Genomic DNA, 17,284 nt, shown 5'->3' on the forward strand with positions numbered 1-17,284 from the left:
GTGTGTGTGTGTGTGTGTGTGTGTGTGTGTGAGTGTGTGTGTGTGTGTGTGTGTGTGTGTGTGTGTGTGTGTGTGTGTGTGTGTGCAGCTACAGTTCACCTGTAAAGGGCCCGCTCCACGAAGGACTGTCGGTGTCGGTGTCGGTGTCGGTGCGGCTACAGTTCACCTGTAAAGGGCCCGCTCCTGTCTGTGTGTGTGTGTGTGTGTGTGTGTGTGTGTGTGTGTGTGTGTGTGTGTGTGTGTGCGTGCGTGTGTGTGCAGCTACAGTTCACCTGTAAAGGGCCCGCTCCACGAAGGACTGTCTGTCAGTGTGTGTGTGTGTTCCAGCTTTACTGCAGACACTAATGACCACAGAAGGCTGATTAAAAAGGAGCAGAGATGCTGTAAACTCACCCTTTATGAGGAGCACACACATTACACTGTAAAAACAGGAGCGCTTCTCTTCTCTGGTATAGAACACACCCACAGGAGATGGGAACATTAATGACATCCTGAGAGGACATTCTTTTGGATTTTCACTCGAACGCTCCACACAGAAACGGACTGAATGAGGAGCGAGTTAAACTTTAAACTTCTTGCTGTCCAGTGGTCCATTTTATACATCCTTATAATGCACAGTTCTGTGAGGACTCGTTATAGACATTTACAGAGAGAACATTTAAAAAAAAAAAACCTCTTTTGATATCCGATGTTCTTTGCAGACCGTACACGTTTACGTGAAACTGCTTTCATTGGTCTTCACTCATTGGGTGGAGCCTCCTGGGGCACCCTTGTGATCTTCGTGGAAAAAGAGGTTTGTGTCCAAGAGCAGCAGGTGTGAAATACAAGGAAGGTTCCCTGCAACCAGCAGAACCCGTCTGAACCCCGAACCCCCAGAAGTGTCCCGATACGTTAAAGGGGCTGAAAGCCTCATGTGACGGGGCGATTTCCTGAGAGTACAGCCATCAGCATTAATTAACCGAGTGTGTTAACTAATCTTTATTAAAGACCAACTGGTTATCGGATTACTCACTCCCAGACATTATTCTGTACTCAACCATTTTGACGAGTCTGAAATATATCAAGCCTATTGTACTGATGAGTTGAGTGAAACGGACGGGGCGAGGCGGGACTGATTTAGCAGCATCTGAGGACACAAACCGAGACCCTTACAGCGGTTTGACCGACAGACTTTCCAGCTTCAAGGCTCAGATGAAAGCTCGGATTCAGTGTGCGAGGAGCTTTTCACATAGCTGTGAATCTTTTTTTCTTAATTTTATGACAAGCGGAACTGATGCCACAGAGTTAAACCTGCAGACACAGCGCCCCCACCAGGACTGGAGTTAAACCTGCAGACACAGCGCCCCCACCAGGACTGGAGTTAAACCTGCAGACACAGCGCCCCCACCAGGACTGGAGTTAAACCTGCCGGTTTACACCCCGGGCACATGCACAGAAACTTCATAAACGACTCCGAAAAATATTAAGTGCCCATTAGAGCAGCTCGCATTTCAGCCAAGTTTGTGAATCAGCTTCAGTCGGATCATGGACTTTATCCAGCAGCACATTCTGAGCAAACAGCTTCACAGGCCGACTCGCTGCACCACACAAAGTCCAGGGTGTGTTTACACAAGGCTTCAACCTGCAGGTACGCAGGGCGCACGCACACGCACACACCTGAATCTGTAAGAACAAGCTGAGCTTTTGCTTAAATGAGAAATCGATGGCCAATTAGGTCAAGTCTGAAGATCCATCATGTCTTGTACACAGAAGGGGTTCTAATCTTAAGGACAAATTTGAGAGGCAATTTTAAAACAAACATCCTCTTTCTAATGACATTTACCGGAGAGGCCATCCACACACTGGAATGAAGTCCTGAATCAACGATATCGATGTGCTACCATGTCCTAGCTAGCCAGCCACAAAGTCTACAGGTACAATATTCAAGAGTCTGTATGTTAGACACACACAGCCATGGCACAGGGTCTGTATGTTAGACACACACAGGCATGGCACAGGGTCTGTATGTTAGACACACACAGCCATGGCACAGGGTCTGTATGTTAGACACACACAGCCATGGCACAGGGTCCGTATGTTAGACACACACAGCCATGGCACAGGGTCTGTATGTTAGACACACACAGCCATGGCACAGGGTCTGTATGTTAGACACACACAGCCATGGCAGCAACAAGACAGTTTACGCACTCCAAAAACCCAATGGCATCACCCCAAAGACAAACTTGCAGATACTACTGCGGAACACACACACACGCACACGCACAAAATGACGGAAATGTTTTCGTTTTAAACGAGTGAATATACATTTATAGACATATTGATTAAACAAAGCATGAGGACAAGCTGTATTCTGAATGTAGTCACAGGGACAGGGGCATGCAGGGAGTTGTAGTTCTCTTGTCCCTACAGGGGTGTAGTCATGACTGTTTATGATACAGCACAACCTCATTATGAAAACGGTCACAACAGAATCCATGACCACTTGTTCTATACCATTAATTGTAAATATTTCATTGGTTGTGCGTGGAGTGGTATGGCTTACAAACAGGCCTATTAACCATTATCATACCGATTTACAATCATGCCACCGCAGTCTCAGTCAAATCAGCATTCAGGATCGAAACAACCGTTTGAGAACACAGGAGATTTGAATTCACGATACAGCTGTGCGTGGAACTACAAAAGCACAAAACTGCCCCGGAGAGCAATCGGCCCAAGACAAAGAGCGGTGATCCATTCAGGCCACACCCTCCACTCACTAAACCGGAGAATAAAACCTCAGTAAAATGCATCATTAGAATAAATTAAATGAATCGTATCGGTATTGTATGAGATACTGTATATGCTTGTATATGCTTGCTTGTCTTTGGTATGTCATTCCCTGGATGCACATAGTTGTGCAACAAATTGTGGAAAATGTATAAAGACTTAAATAAATACGTGGGGAAAAAAAGGAATAAATTAAATGATCACCGTGTGCGTCATGAATCTGGCCCTCGTGCCCGGCTGACTGGGATCACACAGCCAAGGAGCAGAAAGACCCTTTAAACGACACTTCATCTGAGAACAAAGCTGCCGTTCACGTCAGCGGGCTAGCTCCAGACTCAAACACTTTTAGGAACATTTGCACTTTATTACAGCTACTTATTCACGCGATTATCTAATCAGCTAATTGTGTGGCAGCAGTGCAATGTATACAATCATGTAGAAACGGGTCTGCAGCTTCAGTTAATGTTCACACCAACCATCAGAATGGGGAAAAAAGTGTCTTTGACCGTGGAATGATTGTTGGTGGCAGACGGTCGTTTGAGTATCTCAGAAACTGCTGATCTCCTGGGATTTTCCTCACACACACTAGTCTCTACGGTTTGCAAATAATGGTGCGAAAAAAATAAAATAATAATAAATCCCGTGAGGAGCAGTTCTGCAGGCAAAAAAGCCTCGTTAATGAGACAGAATGGCCAGACTAGTCAAAGCTGACAGTAACTCAAATAACCACACATTACAACAGTGGTATGCAGAAGAGCATCTCTGAACACACAACACATCATAACTCAAATAACCACACATTACAACAGTGGTAGGCAGAAGAGCATCTCTGAACACACAATGCATCATAACTAAGTTGCCACAGCAGCAGAAGTCTAGAAGGTATTTATTAGACTTATTTTTTTAAAGTGTCTTAACACAGTGACCTGTATACCGGCTTTAACCACCCCATTACTCAGCGCACACGCACACGCACACGCACAGGAGCCCCCAGTGTCCACGTCAGTAGTCCTCACTGAAACTCAGGCCACAATAAACCTCACGCACACACAGCCGACCAATCACAGCCTTTACAAACCAGGGCTCCACTGCCACTATGCACCGGGCACTGCCCAATCAGAGCAGGGAATGAGATGGTCCAATCAGAACAAGGTGTGAGGGGAAGCATGCAAGCAGTTCACTCAGCATGAAAGGACTAGCAGCCCCCCTCCCCCAAACACACACAATGACCACCCTGCTCCAGGGGTGGGGAGAAAATGCACCACACACACACACACACACACACACACACACAACAGCTTTCCTGCACCCCTCCCCCATCTCACAGGGTTCAGAGGTCACACCCCAGGTCAGCGGGGCTCAGCTGAGGCTGGAATTCCAAGCCTGCAGACCCACGGCCTGCTCCCATTGGCCCTTTCGAGGAGAGACCCTGCTCCCATTGGCCCTTCTAAGAGATTAGCTCATGGAGACTGCTGCTCATCCTAAACCCCTGCCCAGGGTCAATGAACCTTAAATTTCAGGGACACACAATCTACAAGTAACCTTATGCACATCTAATTTCTGAGTATAGGGGGCTAGATGGATTTTATCAAGCCAGTTTAAATTCCACAACGTGTTTAAGAGAAACTTGCCTATGCAGGCGAGGGCGGGAGAAAAGGGAAGCGAACTTCTACAGAGACCGAAAGATTCACCGCTTAATCGTGCTGCTTCAGCATTTTATTAAATACTGCATAAAATGCATACTTAAAAAATAAAAAAAAATAAAAAAATTTAAGTACAGAATTCACTTCTTCCAGACATTTGAAACACGCAGGTCACGCGCATAAACGGTCACGTTTAAAATAAAATAACACAAAAAAATAAAAAATAAAACATTCATCTACGGTTCAAAAAGTCTGATGGCGTAAAATTAGGTAGTAATTTGATTAGTCTTAGATCTGACCTACTCGCCATTAAATATTAAAATATTTAATTTCACACCTTTGAATTCCCACATGTAATCAGAAATGCACATGTATATAGCCAGAAACACAGAGGACACAGCGAACATTACCACAATTTACGCACCAAATCCTCCCAACAATTACATGGGTAAATCCAGAATTAATTTAGCAATTAAATAATTTAGAAATCAATAACGTTCCAGGCAATGAACACGTTAACTTTTACGGAGTTACACAAAACCGTTTCACACATTAAAGGCGTAATTTTAAAACAGAGCGACAACACTTTGTCCCAACCAAATATTGGACGTTGGGCCGAAACTACAGGCCGGACACGGGGCAAGACTAGGCCTCAGTCCAGCCAGGCCAAGCTCACTACGACACCACATTGAAGAAAATAAATAAAATGAATGCATCTATACACATTTGAAAGGATACACCGTCCTACTATTATAAACACAAAACAAAACTCCAGTTCGCCTCACCATATTTAGGAGGACAAAAGGCTACCAGTTCTTTTTTGGGGGAAGTTTAAAATTAATGCATAAATATGAATTACCTGTAAGCAAGGAAACACCAATCCTAGTAGATTTAGTTGTACTAGGCGCAAAACAATGACTTCGCCCTAGTGCTTACACCCATCCACATTCTAAATGTATACGAACCCATCCAACGGCCGTTACAAAACTGTCGCCTGATTGCGATACAATCTGCTGCCTATGTGCAGACAAAACTAACATCACTGCGTGAACCTCGTCCTGAAGAAACAATACTGTGCATTTAACCACACAGCCAACATGCCGATGCATATAGTAACTGCACACTACGTACACACAAGAGGTCACATTTGAGTTATGGTGACTGAGCAGGGTAGTAGAACGTTACCTCTGTCTTTTTGGGACCGAATGTTCCACTTCCAGGAGCTTTCCGTGAAGTTCTACCTTACCTGGGGAGAGGCACAGACAATTTAAACTCGCGTGGGCGAGAAGATCTAACCGACAATCACAAACTAACGATTTAGATGGGTAAAAATAAATTTAATTTAATGTTACGAAGCAACTTTTGTAAACAGTTAAGTTATAACCCAAAATAGATTTCAGAGGCGAGAGTAGTCTACAAAACAACTTAACTATCGAGGTATGGCCGACAACCTGGTCCACGCCACAGCTAACCTTAGATGGCATTTCTCGTAACGCATATTGTACTTCGGTTAATAGCTCATATGCTACACGTTGTCATCGCAGCTGAACTCAAGATCTACCGTTTTAAAATGAAATAAGGCAGCAACACGTTTGCGCCTAAATGTCACAAAAGACAAGCCATATGCAATTATATTAACTAAGCACTGAAATAAGCAAGAGACAACATGACGGCTACTCAGTAATTGTATAGCTAAACTTTTCACCGCTGAATCTTTGTGGAAAGTCTGCTCTGTTCTTTCATGTGTGGGTAAAATGTTACACCAGAATGTAGCTCGTGCAACATCCAGCCAGTGACCCCGCGCCCCGGACCCCGCGCGCCATCGAGCAGCAGCGGAACAGGCGTCCTACCCTCCCACTAAAATGGGCGACACTCATTCTGACCGTCGTCTCGATAGATTCGGGTCGGACACGGTTTTCATTTCGGAATTTATAAAATCATAATAAAGTGGTGGCAGTATAGGCTGCGTCCACGGCATCGCAGCCCAAACGACCTCAGGAGGAAGAGGGTGGAAAATCCCTTCACCCACCCCACCCCTGCCCGCCTACCGCCGCACACCCCGCCGTTTCACTGTGGCGTTGCGTTAACGGAGAAAAAAATGCAGGCATGGTCTAAACTACATTAATTCATAAAGGGAAGCTATTTCGGCACATTTGCGTTCTCTTACCAGAAATAATGTCTATGGCCTTCATAGCGATCTTCTCGTCGGGACAATCCACAAACGCATAGCCCGTTTTCACAAGAAACGGACCATTGACAGGAATCTTTGACTCCTCGAAGATACTTTCCAACTCCAACGGGCTCGCTTCTTCGCTCAAGTTGCCTATGTACAGCTTATTCATGGCGGTAAGCGCGGGGGAAATGCCAACCTTCCTGACGAAAAAAAAGCCGATTTATCTTCACAGATGTAACCTTGTGGGTGAAACGCACAATCACGGAACAGGGTGCGAGCGTGCTGCCTATTGAGGCTGCTATCGATGCATTTAATGGGGAAGCCTGTCGGTGTAGCGCGCGCTCCTTCTCCCCGTCTATCACACAAAAAATAAATAAATGTGTAATTATGTATTCCGCCTTTCCTTTGGATGGTGGGTTGGGCAAAAAAGGAGGCGAAAACTACTTTTTATCTTTCCCCGAACCCCTCTGGCAGAAAGACCGAGGATGTCACACGCGTTAATACAGGCACCGCCTCTAAATAAAACCCCGAAGAAAAATCTCCTGAATATTCCGTCTTTTCTGAATGAGCCACGTGTTCAAACTACAAATGAACTTCGCACGTGAGGAATCCCGGTTCCTCAATTAAGTGTCGGATTGGGAAAATGGTGGGGAAAGGCGGGGGGGGGGGTTACGTACATTAGGGGATTTCGTGTGTGCGGTCGACACTATCACCACCCTGAATCATATTATAGCAGGCACGACCCCCTCCTCCATTATAGTGCCTTTCTTTGAGGTTCTCGCTTCTCATTGGCTGTGGCTTGAAATAGTAAAAACGCCACGGCACGCCGCACGCACGCCCGCACTGGAAAGAGAGATACTGCGGGGTTTCTCGTGCGAATGCTCCTCTGCGGAGCGCGCGCGGGAGAAGAGGGTATTCACTAAAGCTATCAGTTTAAAATAGCGTGTTTCCGCACATATATGTAAGTGTGCCCTACATACATTACACACACACACACACACACGCGCGCGCGCGCGCGCCCAGAACATGGGAAAGAAGCCTGGCGCGTGGGCTGCAAACCGCCATGGCTGAATTTTCTACTGTTCTCTCACTCGCCCTCGGCGTCCATCTTCTCCGCTCGCGGAGTCTGGGCCGTGACGCCCCAAAAGTGTCACCTCGGGGGTCATCTGTGCGCCTCGTGCTGTTGATCATCTATATCATACCAACACTCCGCCCCCTTCTCCTGATACTGCAACATGTGCGCTGTTTTAGGCGCTAGTGTACGTCGCTCCCCCCTCAAACATGGCGAACTCATGTGAGCTGCGTTTCCTCCATGTGGCGAGAAGGCCTCCGTGGATGGGGGAGGAGGGTGTGTCTTTGGGGGGAGGGGGACTATCAACCGCCTCAAACCAGCGCGGAAAGGTAACTAACCGTATTCACAGACAAAATCATCCCCCCCCATATTTTACAATCCGTAGGCCTGTCAAATAACATGTATTAGAAGCTGCATTGAACACATTTCCAGATGCATTGGCTTATCGCAAGCGTAAACCTAACCGAGTAATGTCTAACAAAACGCATCTACGCCGCACGAATATTTGGCAGGCGAAATCAATAACTTTTTACTTTAAATACATGTTTAAATGCGTGGAGAGGATTCCAATCGGGGTTTACTTAGCAGTTGAAACAAAAACAATGCACGACGAATACCTCGTAATGAATTAGTTCTGGATTTACAGTGTATCTGCAATACATTAAAACATTTTTCCGTTCACAAACGTCTCATAAACTACATTAGAAAATTGTTTGTGATGGCCTTCCAGGATTAGCACTGAACAGATTGCATTTAGTTAAGAGGTATGCAGGTAAAACACGGAAGCAAACAAGTAGAATTTAATAATAAAAATGTTAAAAATCTCCAACATTGTGGAAATGATGGAAGAAAATGTAGCCTACGTCTACAACTGGTAACACTTTTGAACATTGGTGTGTGTGTGTCTAGTCTCGTGTTTCAACCCCAGCTGCAGCTGCAGTGAAAGGTTACATTAATGCATGTAAAATGTTACACACGCCCCCCCCTACGTCACTTTAAAGTGACACGGCGCCCCTACGTCACTTTAAAGTGACACGGCGCCCCTACGTCACAGTGTTGCACACTGCGCTCCCGCTCCCCAGAAGTCTGCACGGCCTCGGGGTCACAGAGGTCAAAGGTTTCTAACGTCCTCGTTAACGTTAATGTTTCTGTCAAATTATTATTTTTTGCAATTGCCGGAACAAAAAACTATGTGTGTGCGTGCGTGCGTAAAATGTACATTAAGCATTTCATTTATTCACATTGTCTGGCTGTTTAGGCCTAGCTACTGAAAACGGATCGTAGCGGATCCTGAGCTCAAAATCGAGGAGGCAGAAAATATCCCCTTAAACTAATTATGGGTCGAGACCTGTTTTCAATCATTTTCCTTGATTAACAATGTGATTAATTGTTGGTACTATCAGGTGCATTTTTGCTCTGTTAGGTGAAACAGTATTTGCGACGTTAAAATCGACGTTATTCAAATAATAGAAACATGTCGCTACTCTGTTTTCTGCACACAGACTGCGAGAATATCCATGGCAAAGATGTATCTATCAATATGTAAATTTAGTAATTTGAACAATCGAGCTCAGGTTAGATAGCCTATTATTGCAAAGCAGTAGATTCATTCTGTAAATACAACGCCGTCCCTTTACCACTTTGTGAGTGTATGAAATTGAATCGATCAGTCTCTCTAATATGGCATGAAGAAAGAAGCCATGTGTTTACCTGCGAATTGATTATTCCCATCATTAGCAAACGTGTTAATCAAGGAAAATGATTGAAAGCAGGTCAAGACCAATAATTAGGCTACTTTAAGGGTATATTTTCTGCCTCCTCGATTTTGAGCTCAGAAGCCGCCACTGGACTGAAGAGGTGTAAAAACAATACTACAAAAACACGCATGTAATTAAATTATCATCCGGAGAATGCCTGGCATATTAAGGTATTGATTGCAGACAAAGACGCTACTGTTCTATTGTGCATTATCGGAAAGATCCACACCGTCCCACACACCTCTGTGACGCGCTCAAACCAGTATTGTTTTCTGGAAAAACCGTGTGCATGTAAAATTTAACAGTTTGCACATTTTCAATATCATTTTACTGACTCTCTCTGAAGCCGAAACAGCGCTCAGCTTTCTCTTCTACGACGTGGTCGTAGTACTCTGTCTTGGCACGGCTTAGTGAGCCGTTCTATTGGTTGAAACGCTTGTCCAATCAGAGAGCGCCTCTCCCCGGGCACTCCCCTCGCAGGATCGATCACAGCCGGCCGCTCATTGGTTGAGCTCCAACTCTGTTCCGTATGAATCAGGGCGCGAAAAGGCTGCTTTCTTCAGCGATCCGAACAAATATTTCACACCCTAAAGAGTTTAGACACATTAGATTACTACCAAGAATCATATTTCATGTGATGATTTTTGCAGTCAATATACCATTAGCCTATACATAATTAATACCGTGTTTTCTTAGTTATTAATTATATGCATTGGCATTATTAGATAACCGGCTATATTTTTCAATAAAATATTTTTAAAATGTCACAGTTCTGCAGTTTTCGTTTTACGAAATTTCTTCTATTTACTTGGAAAGTTTGTTTCTTGTACTTACCCAAATGAGAAGGGAGATATGTAGGCGGTCATGAGCATCAGATAGCCTATGCTAAATGTATATCCTACTGATTAATAGACGAGATCATTTGATTTTTCTGGATATGTATATGCATCAGTGAGATGTTTTATTAACCCACATTTTTTCGTTTATACGGTCTCTGATTTTGTTCGGTTTCTCGAAGAAAAAACGGAACCGTTGTAAATATATGTCGCTATGTATGTACATGTTTTGGCGTGTCCGTAATGTATTGGGTTTTAACGCATCGACTTCTTGTGAATTATGAACGGAAGTCAGGCGATGGATGTACTCGGGCGGAATGCAGCTGCGGGGCCCCCACCCCCGTTCCGGGGGGGGGGGGCATCTTTTCTATAGCTGGCCACAGAGCACGGCGGCAGCCTATAGGGCAGTTACTAAGTCTTGATCTGACTCGCCTCCACAGTATTTCAAACGAGTAAGTAAAAAACAGGATTCAACAGAATCTGCGCATCAATAACAACATTATTAAATAATTTTACTTTAAGGTTTCTAATGTAAAACCGCTTCATCGGAACTTATTTGAATAAATGCTAGCTCGCTAAATTTCTACTGCATATATCCTAAGCAATGCCAATCGGCGTAGGCTATATTTATATGGTGATCCGTGTCGGTAGCAACGAATGGAAAATGTATTTATTATTTTTCGCCTAAAACTATTGAAAAATCAGGTATTTTTGAGGCAAAGTGTATCTCTGAATGTATGGCGACAGAGTTGTGAGCGCCATGTTGAGGATGACGAGATGCTGAGAAACCCTATACAGTGCAGTTTATTCTCTGGCGATTTTCGTTTCCGAGTAGTTGTTGGGTAGTCTAAAAGGAAACTTTACAAACGGATCTGTAAAAAACATTTTCTGTGAAACTGTCCTTACTCAATACTGATAATTGCTAACCCCATAATTATTTCTCTCCTTAAAAATCCACTGGGAAAAAACGAATTTGCAGGACATGTAGCCAGCAGGACAGTGAATTCTTTTTCGACATAAAATGGCGGTGCACTGACATGTATAATGTATGTTTTAAATAACAATTTTGGGCTTTCCGCCTATAAACGTAAACTTGAATTGAAGAAGAAAATGTTTTAAACTGGCATGTCTAAGAAAAAAAAAATCTGTATATTTATTAAGCAATCATTTAATTTGAAAAAGTCAAATTTATGTTAAAAGTTTTACCATAGTCGAAGGAATCATGGTTCTTAGAAACAAAAAGAAAATCTGCCAAATCAATAATTGTAAATTAGCAATTATGTTTCACCAAATATTTGTAAAAATGGAAAAGTTTCTGATAAAAAAATGGGGAAAAGTCAATGATAATAAAATACGTCACTTTATAATTTTTAAAAACGAATCTGGTGTTTGTTACGTATTTGTGATATAAATATGCAGGAGTAAAGTTTTGTTTATTTTGTAATTACACTTTATTTGCAAAAGAAAACTTGGTAGTTGTGTTTTTATAATAAATAATTTGTTTACTACTGGTACTTATGTACAGAAAATGCACATAAAATTGCGGATCTAAAATTGATTACTGTTTAATACGAACAGCGAAATTCCACCTTCTGTGACAGGCCGGTCAGACGAACAATGACACACCAGACTGTTTCAGGGAGAGGGTACCTCTCAAAAAGAGATAATTCCGCTTTAGAAGCTCTTAACGAAGCAAACCAGCCATTTCTACATTTTACAACACACCTTACACGAGCAAAGTAGACCGAAAAGCACTAATGAGCACTGTTTTTCTGTTCCTACAGTAATTAGAATTGTGTTTCAATCACAATAAACCACACCAAAAAATGTATCTGTATATATGAATATGCTGTTGATATACTGTTGTATTATAACATTTTAATTTTATATTTATTTTATCTGCATTGTTCTAGTTCGGCGTCATTTTGTACATTTGTATTTTTGTATTGATAAAGGAACTTGTGCTGTCTGTATCCTACTTTTAAAATTAAGCTGGACATGATTAAACTTGTGCTGTACATTTAAAACATATTCTCTCACCTGGATGTTTGTTTTTTCTTTTCGACCAAGGAACATGGCTCTATGTCAATCTTGCATATTTTCAAACATGGCTAATGTCCAAAGCAAACACAAAATATACATAACATACTGACACGTAACACGAAAACCATTATTAGATGCACAAAGTCAGGTTTTCCTAAGAGAAGTAGTTTGTTACTGTTTCTGATTAGAGACTGTTTTGGGTGATTAATTTGGTTTGACTGGGCATATTTATTTGCCATTTTGGAACAAAACTCTGCACCTCTGCATTTTTAATAGTTAATAAACCCACTGTTGAAATACTGTACAATTACAATCCTTTACTAGCGACACTACTGCTAGTAAATTACGGCAAAATGATCAGTACACATTTTACAATGAATAATTATAGAATTACATAAATCATTTTTGGAGAAACCGTTTGGGTGTAAAATCACGGGCGTAAGTCAACCCGCTTGTCTCTACTGTAAAACATGTACTGTAACTTTTACAGTAACTTACAGGCAGCAGAAGCACTAAAGAACGGTCATTTTAGAGCAATTTTGTGGCTGTGCAGGGTTTGGTCATACTGATTCAGAATGATCACCCATAAACTCTGTTCCTGATTAAGTCTGTAATTGTAACGTCAACAATTAATCTACTGTGTTTCATTGCCTTTCAAATAGAAAAATCCATATACTCAGTGAGCAATTTATTAGACATTTCTTTGACTTATTAGACTTGTGTGTTCAGAGATGCTCTTCTGCATACCGCTGTTGTAATATGTGGTCATTTGTGTTACTGTCACCTTCCTGTCAGCTTTGACCAGTCTGGCCATTCTTCTCTGATGTCTCTCATTAACAAGGCGTTTCTGCCCACAGAACTGCTGCTCACTTGATATTTTTGGTTTTTCACACCATTCTCTGTAGACTCTAGACTGTTGTGTGTGAAAACCCCAGGAGATCAGCAGTTTCTGAAATACTCAAACCATGCTGTCTGACAACAACAATCATTCCATGGTCAAAGTCACTTAGATCACATTCCTTCCACATTCTGATGATTGGTCTGAACAACAACTAAACTTCTTGACCATGTCTGCATGCTTTTATGAGTTGCTGCCACATGATTGTTGAGTAGATGTTTGCATTAAAGAGCTGGTGTACAGGTATACCTAATTAAGTGATCACTGGGTGTATGTTGTTCATGGCACTATAAATGTGCCAGAATCTGTGGTGGATAGAGACCGGCTGGCTGTCAGTCACTGAGCCTTCAGGCTGAAGTGCTTTGGATACAGAATCATCAGACCTGAGACTGCTGGGACCCCAAAATCCCAGCAGTCCCCCCCAATTCCCCCAAGCTCTAGAAAACCAAAAATGTAAATAAACGTTTTGTTTGAAAATTGTGTGGGATGTATGCAGAGATGGGTATGTCAGTCTGTCGTTTTTATATACCACCATTGACAGACAGCTGCTCACACAGCAACTCTTTACAGAGAACATTTTTTTTTAATTCCAGCATTTGCAACAACAAACTCAGTAACTCTGCTTTGTGGGTTTTACTCAGTGCAGTTATCCAGCTAACTCAGTAATCCTGCTTTGTAGGTTTTACCCAGTGCAGTTTTCCAGCTAAATCCGTAATCCTGCTTTGTGGGTTTTACTCAGCACAGTTATCCAGCTAACTCAGTAATCCTGCTTTGTGGGTTTTACTCAGCACAGTTATCCAGCTAACTCAGTAATCCTGCTTTGTGGGTTTTACTCAGTGCAGTTATCGAGCTAACTCAGTAATCCTGCTTTGTAGGTTTTACCCAGTGCAGTTATCCAGCTAAATCCGTAATCCTGCTTTGTGGGTTTTACTCAGCACAGTTATCCAGCTAACTCAGTAATCCTGCTTTGTGGGTTTTACTCAGTGCAGTTATCCAGCTAAATCCGTAATCCTGCTTTGTGGGTTTTACTCAGCACAGTTATCCAGCTAACTCAGTAATCCTGCTTTGTGGGTTTTACTCAGCACAGTTATCCAGCTAACTCAGTAACCCTGCTTTGTGGGTTTTACTCAGTGCAGTTATCCAGCTAACTCAGTAATCCTGCTTTGTGGGTTTTACTCAGTGCAGTTATCCAGCTAAATCCGTAATCCTGCTTTGTGGGTTTTACTCAGCACAGTTATCCAGCTAACTCAGTAATCCTGCTTTGTGGGTTTTACTCAGCACAGTTATCCAGCTAACTCAGTAATCCTGCTTTGTGGGTTTTACTCAGCACAGTTATCCAGCTAACTCAGTAATCCTGCTTTGTGGGTTTTACTCAGCACAGTTATCCAGCTAACTCAGTAATCCTGCTTTGTGGGTTTTACTCAGCACAGTTATCCAGCTAACTCAGTAATCCTGCTTTGTGGGAGCACGCACACTGGCCCTTTCGGGTGAGATTTGACAAATGTGTGTGAAGTCAGTCACATATGATATGGTGCTAGATGCTATCTAGTTTCAAACTGAGCACTGGCCTGTTCTCCTCATGTCTTTGTTACATGCTGGAATAGCCGATATAACACAAGTATCTAAATATGGAGTAAAGGTTGACGCATTTTTACCACCTTCTCTTCGCGTATTGGACTCTAGGCACCTCGCCAAACTTCCTGTGACACATTCAATGAATAAGAAACATTTTGGAAACAACGCTTCCCCAGTGTCAATCCTTCATTTTGTCTCTTTTTACCCAAAACGCTGAAGGACTCAGACACTGCGAGTGGAGACAGCTCAGCAAAGGACAGCATTCTGGGATAGCTTACCGGCTGTGGAGAGGGTGTCCCACACTGCCCAGTACTGCACACTCACTGACACACACACTCTCCCACACTCACACACACACACACACACACACACACACACACACACACTCATACACACTCACACACACACACACACACTCATACGTACTCACACACACACACACACACACACACTCATACATACTCACACACACACACACACGCTCACAAACTCACTCACACTCATACGTACTCACATACACACACATACTCATACACACACACATACACACACACTCATACAGACACACACTGCCCAGTACTGCACATTCACACACAAACACACACACACACTCATACATACTCACACACACACACACACACTCCCACACTCACACACACACACACACACGCTCACAAACTCACTCACACTCATACGTACTCACATACACACACATACTCATACACACACACATACACACACACTCATACAGACACACACATACACGCACACACACACACACACATACACGCACTCACACACACACAGACACACCCACACACACGGACGGATGCACGCACACACACACACACACACACAGACGGATGCACGCACACGCACACACACACACACAGACGGATGCACGCACACGCACACACACACGCTCACATGTGTGTAGTACCTTTGCTCGAGCTGCTGTAAAACTCCCCGTGGCATAGACCTTGGTAGTTTGAACTTTGAACTCCTTCACTGTCAGAATCTGTGTAACTGCCCCCCCCCCATAGGGCAAGGCTGTAGGGCTGTTACAGCCCGTGAGGTCAAAGGTCAAGGTTTATGGGGAAAGGGCTGTGTGCTCACTGCTCTCTGTAGGCAGGGACACAGAGGGCTCCATCCAATCGCTTCATTTGAACCCTAACCCCATTTTATCTTTTACAAAATCTATCCAGGCCCACCATTAGGACATTCCAACCCCTTAAATGTTTCTTCTAGGAGCTAGAAGTAGAAGTTGGGAACTCCAAAACTTTCCTTTGAGCGAGGAAACATTACTGAACGCTTCACAGAAGTTTTTTTTCCCGGACGCCTGTGGATCCACCTCTTCCCGTCTGTAACTGACGTTTGAAGGAGCGAGGACATTCCATTACATTCCATTACATTCCATTATTGGCATTTGGCAGACGCTCTTATCCAGAGCGACGTACAACAAAGTGCATACCCATAACCAGGGATAAGTTCGCTGAAAGACCCTAGAGGGAAATACAATTTCAACTGCTACCTGTACAACAAAGATAAGGACCAAGGCCAATTTTTTTAATTTTTAATTTATTTTTTAAACAAACAAACAAAACGCAAAAGTATGACCAAACCCCTTAATTAGCCAAACACTGCTTACCTAGCCCAACTGGAGAGAGGCAATGGTAGGTACCCCATGGGAGGTCTTTACTTCTTTTTATTGCCACTTTCTCTGATGGGTGGAACAACGGGCAAGACAAGGCCTCTGTGTGTGAGTGTGAGTGTGTGTGAGTGCGTGTGTGTGCAGGTGTGTGCGGGTGTGTGTGTGTCTGCGTGTGAGTGTGTGTGAGAGTGAGTGTATATGTGTTCGTGTATGTGTGTGTGTGAGTGGATGTTGGGACAGCATCTGATTGGCTGCCAGGCGTTGAGCTCAGCCACAGGTTTGGCGACAGATCTTTGAGCACAGAAACAATCCTGTCACCTTCCCACAATCCCCCCCTTCCCACATCATGGGCTTCTGCTCATGAACTGGGATTTGACTCATTTACGGAGGATTAAGAAACTGGGAATCCAGATTCATTATTACGGTTTAAAACCAGACGAGCTGTAGGGCATTACAGGGCCGATCAGCCTGCAGTACGGTCTGGCTCATCACAGTCCTCCACTACACTAGGGGTGGCCCCGGATTCCCACAGAGAACACTGCCTGACTGAAGATCGCCCCGGATTCCCACAGAGAACACTGCCTGACTGAAGATCGCCCCGGATTCCCACAGAGAACACTGCCTGACTGAAGATCGCCCCGGATTCCCACAGAGAACACTGCCTGACTGAAGATCGTCCAGGCTGATTCCCACAGAGAACACTGCCTGACTGAAGATCGTCCAGGCTGATTCCCACAGAGAACACTGCCTGACTGAAGATCGCCCCGGATTCCCACAGAGAACACTGCCTGACTGAAGATCGCCCCGGATTCCCACAGAGAACACTGCCTGACTGAAGATCGTCCAGGCTGATTCCGATAGAGA

At 43.6% G+C, this 17,284-nt stretch overlaps 1 protein-coding gene across 2 annotated transcripts in view; it reads right to left on the reverse strand.

Annotated features, from left to right (window-relative positions):
• igf2bp3 (insulin-like growth factor 2 mRNA binding protein 3) overlaps positions 1–7,103 on the reverse strand; it is a 17,322-nt gene extending 10,219 nt beyond the window's left edge. Inside the window, exons 1-2 of one of the 2 annotated variants that reach the window (XM_061254642.1) lie at positions 6,583–7,103; positions 5,601–5,661 (exon numbers count right to left, since the gene is read on the reverse strand). In XM_061254642.1, the coding sequence (XP_061110626.1) occupies positions 5,601–5,661; positions 6,583–6,757 (236 nt within the window). In that variant the 5' untranslated portion in view covers positions 6,758–7,103. Of the gene's footprint in view, positions 1–5,600; positions 5,662–5,845; positions 5,870–6,582 lie in introns of those variants that run through there. The other variant, XM_061254643.1, reaches the window with a different exon arrangement.
• Positions 7,104–17,284: the final 10,181 nt, after the last annotated feature.

The sequence above is a fragment of the Conger conger genome, chromosome 9 (assembly GCF_963514075.1).
Source record: "Conger conger chromosome 9, fConCon1.1, whole genome shotgun sequence".
In the NCBI taxonomy this organism is placed as follows: domain Eukaryota; kingdom Metazoa; phylum Chordata; class Actinopteri; order Anguilliformes; family Congridae; genus Conger; species Conger conger.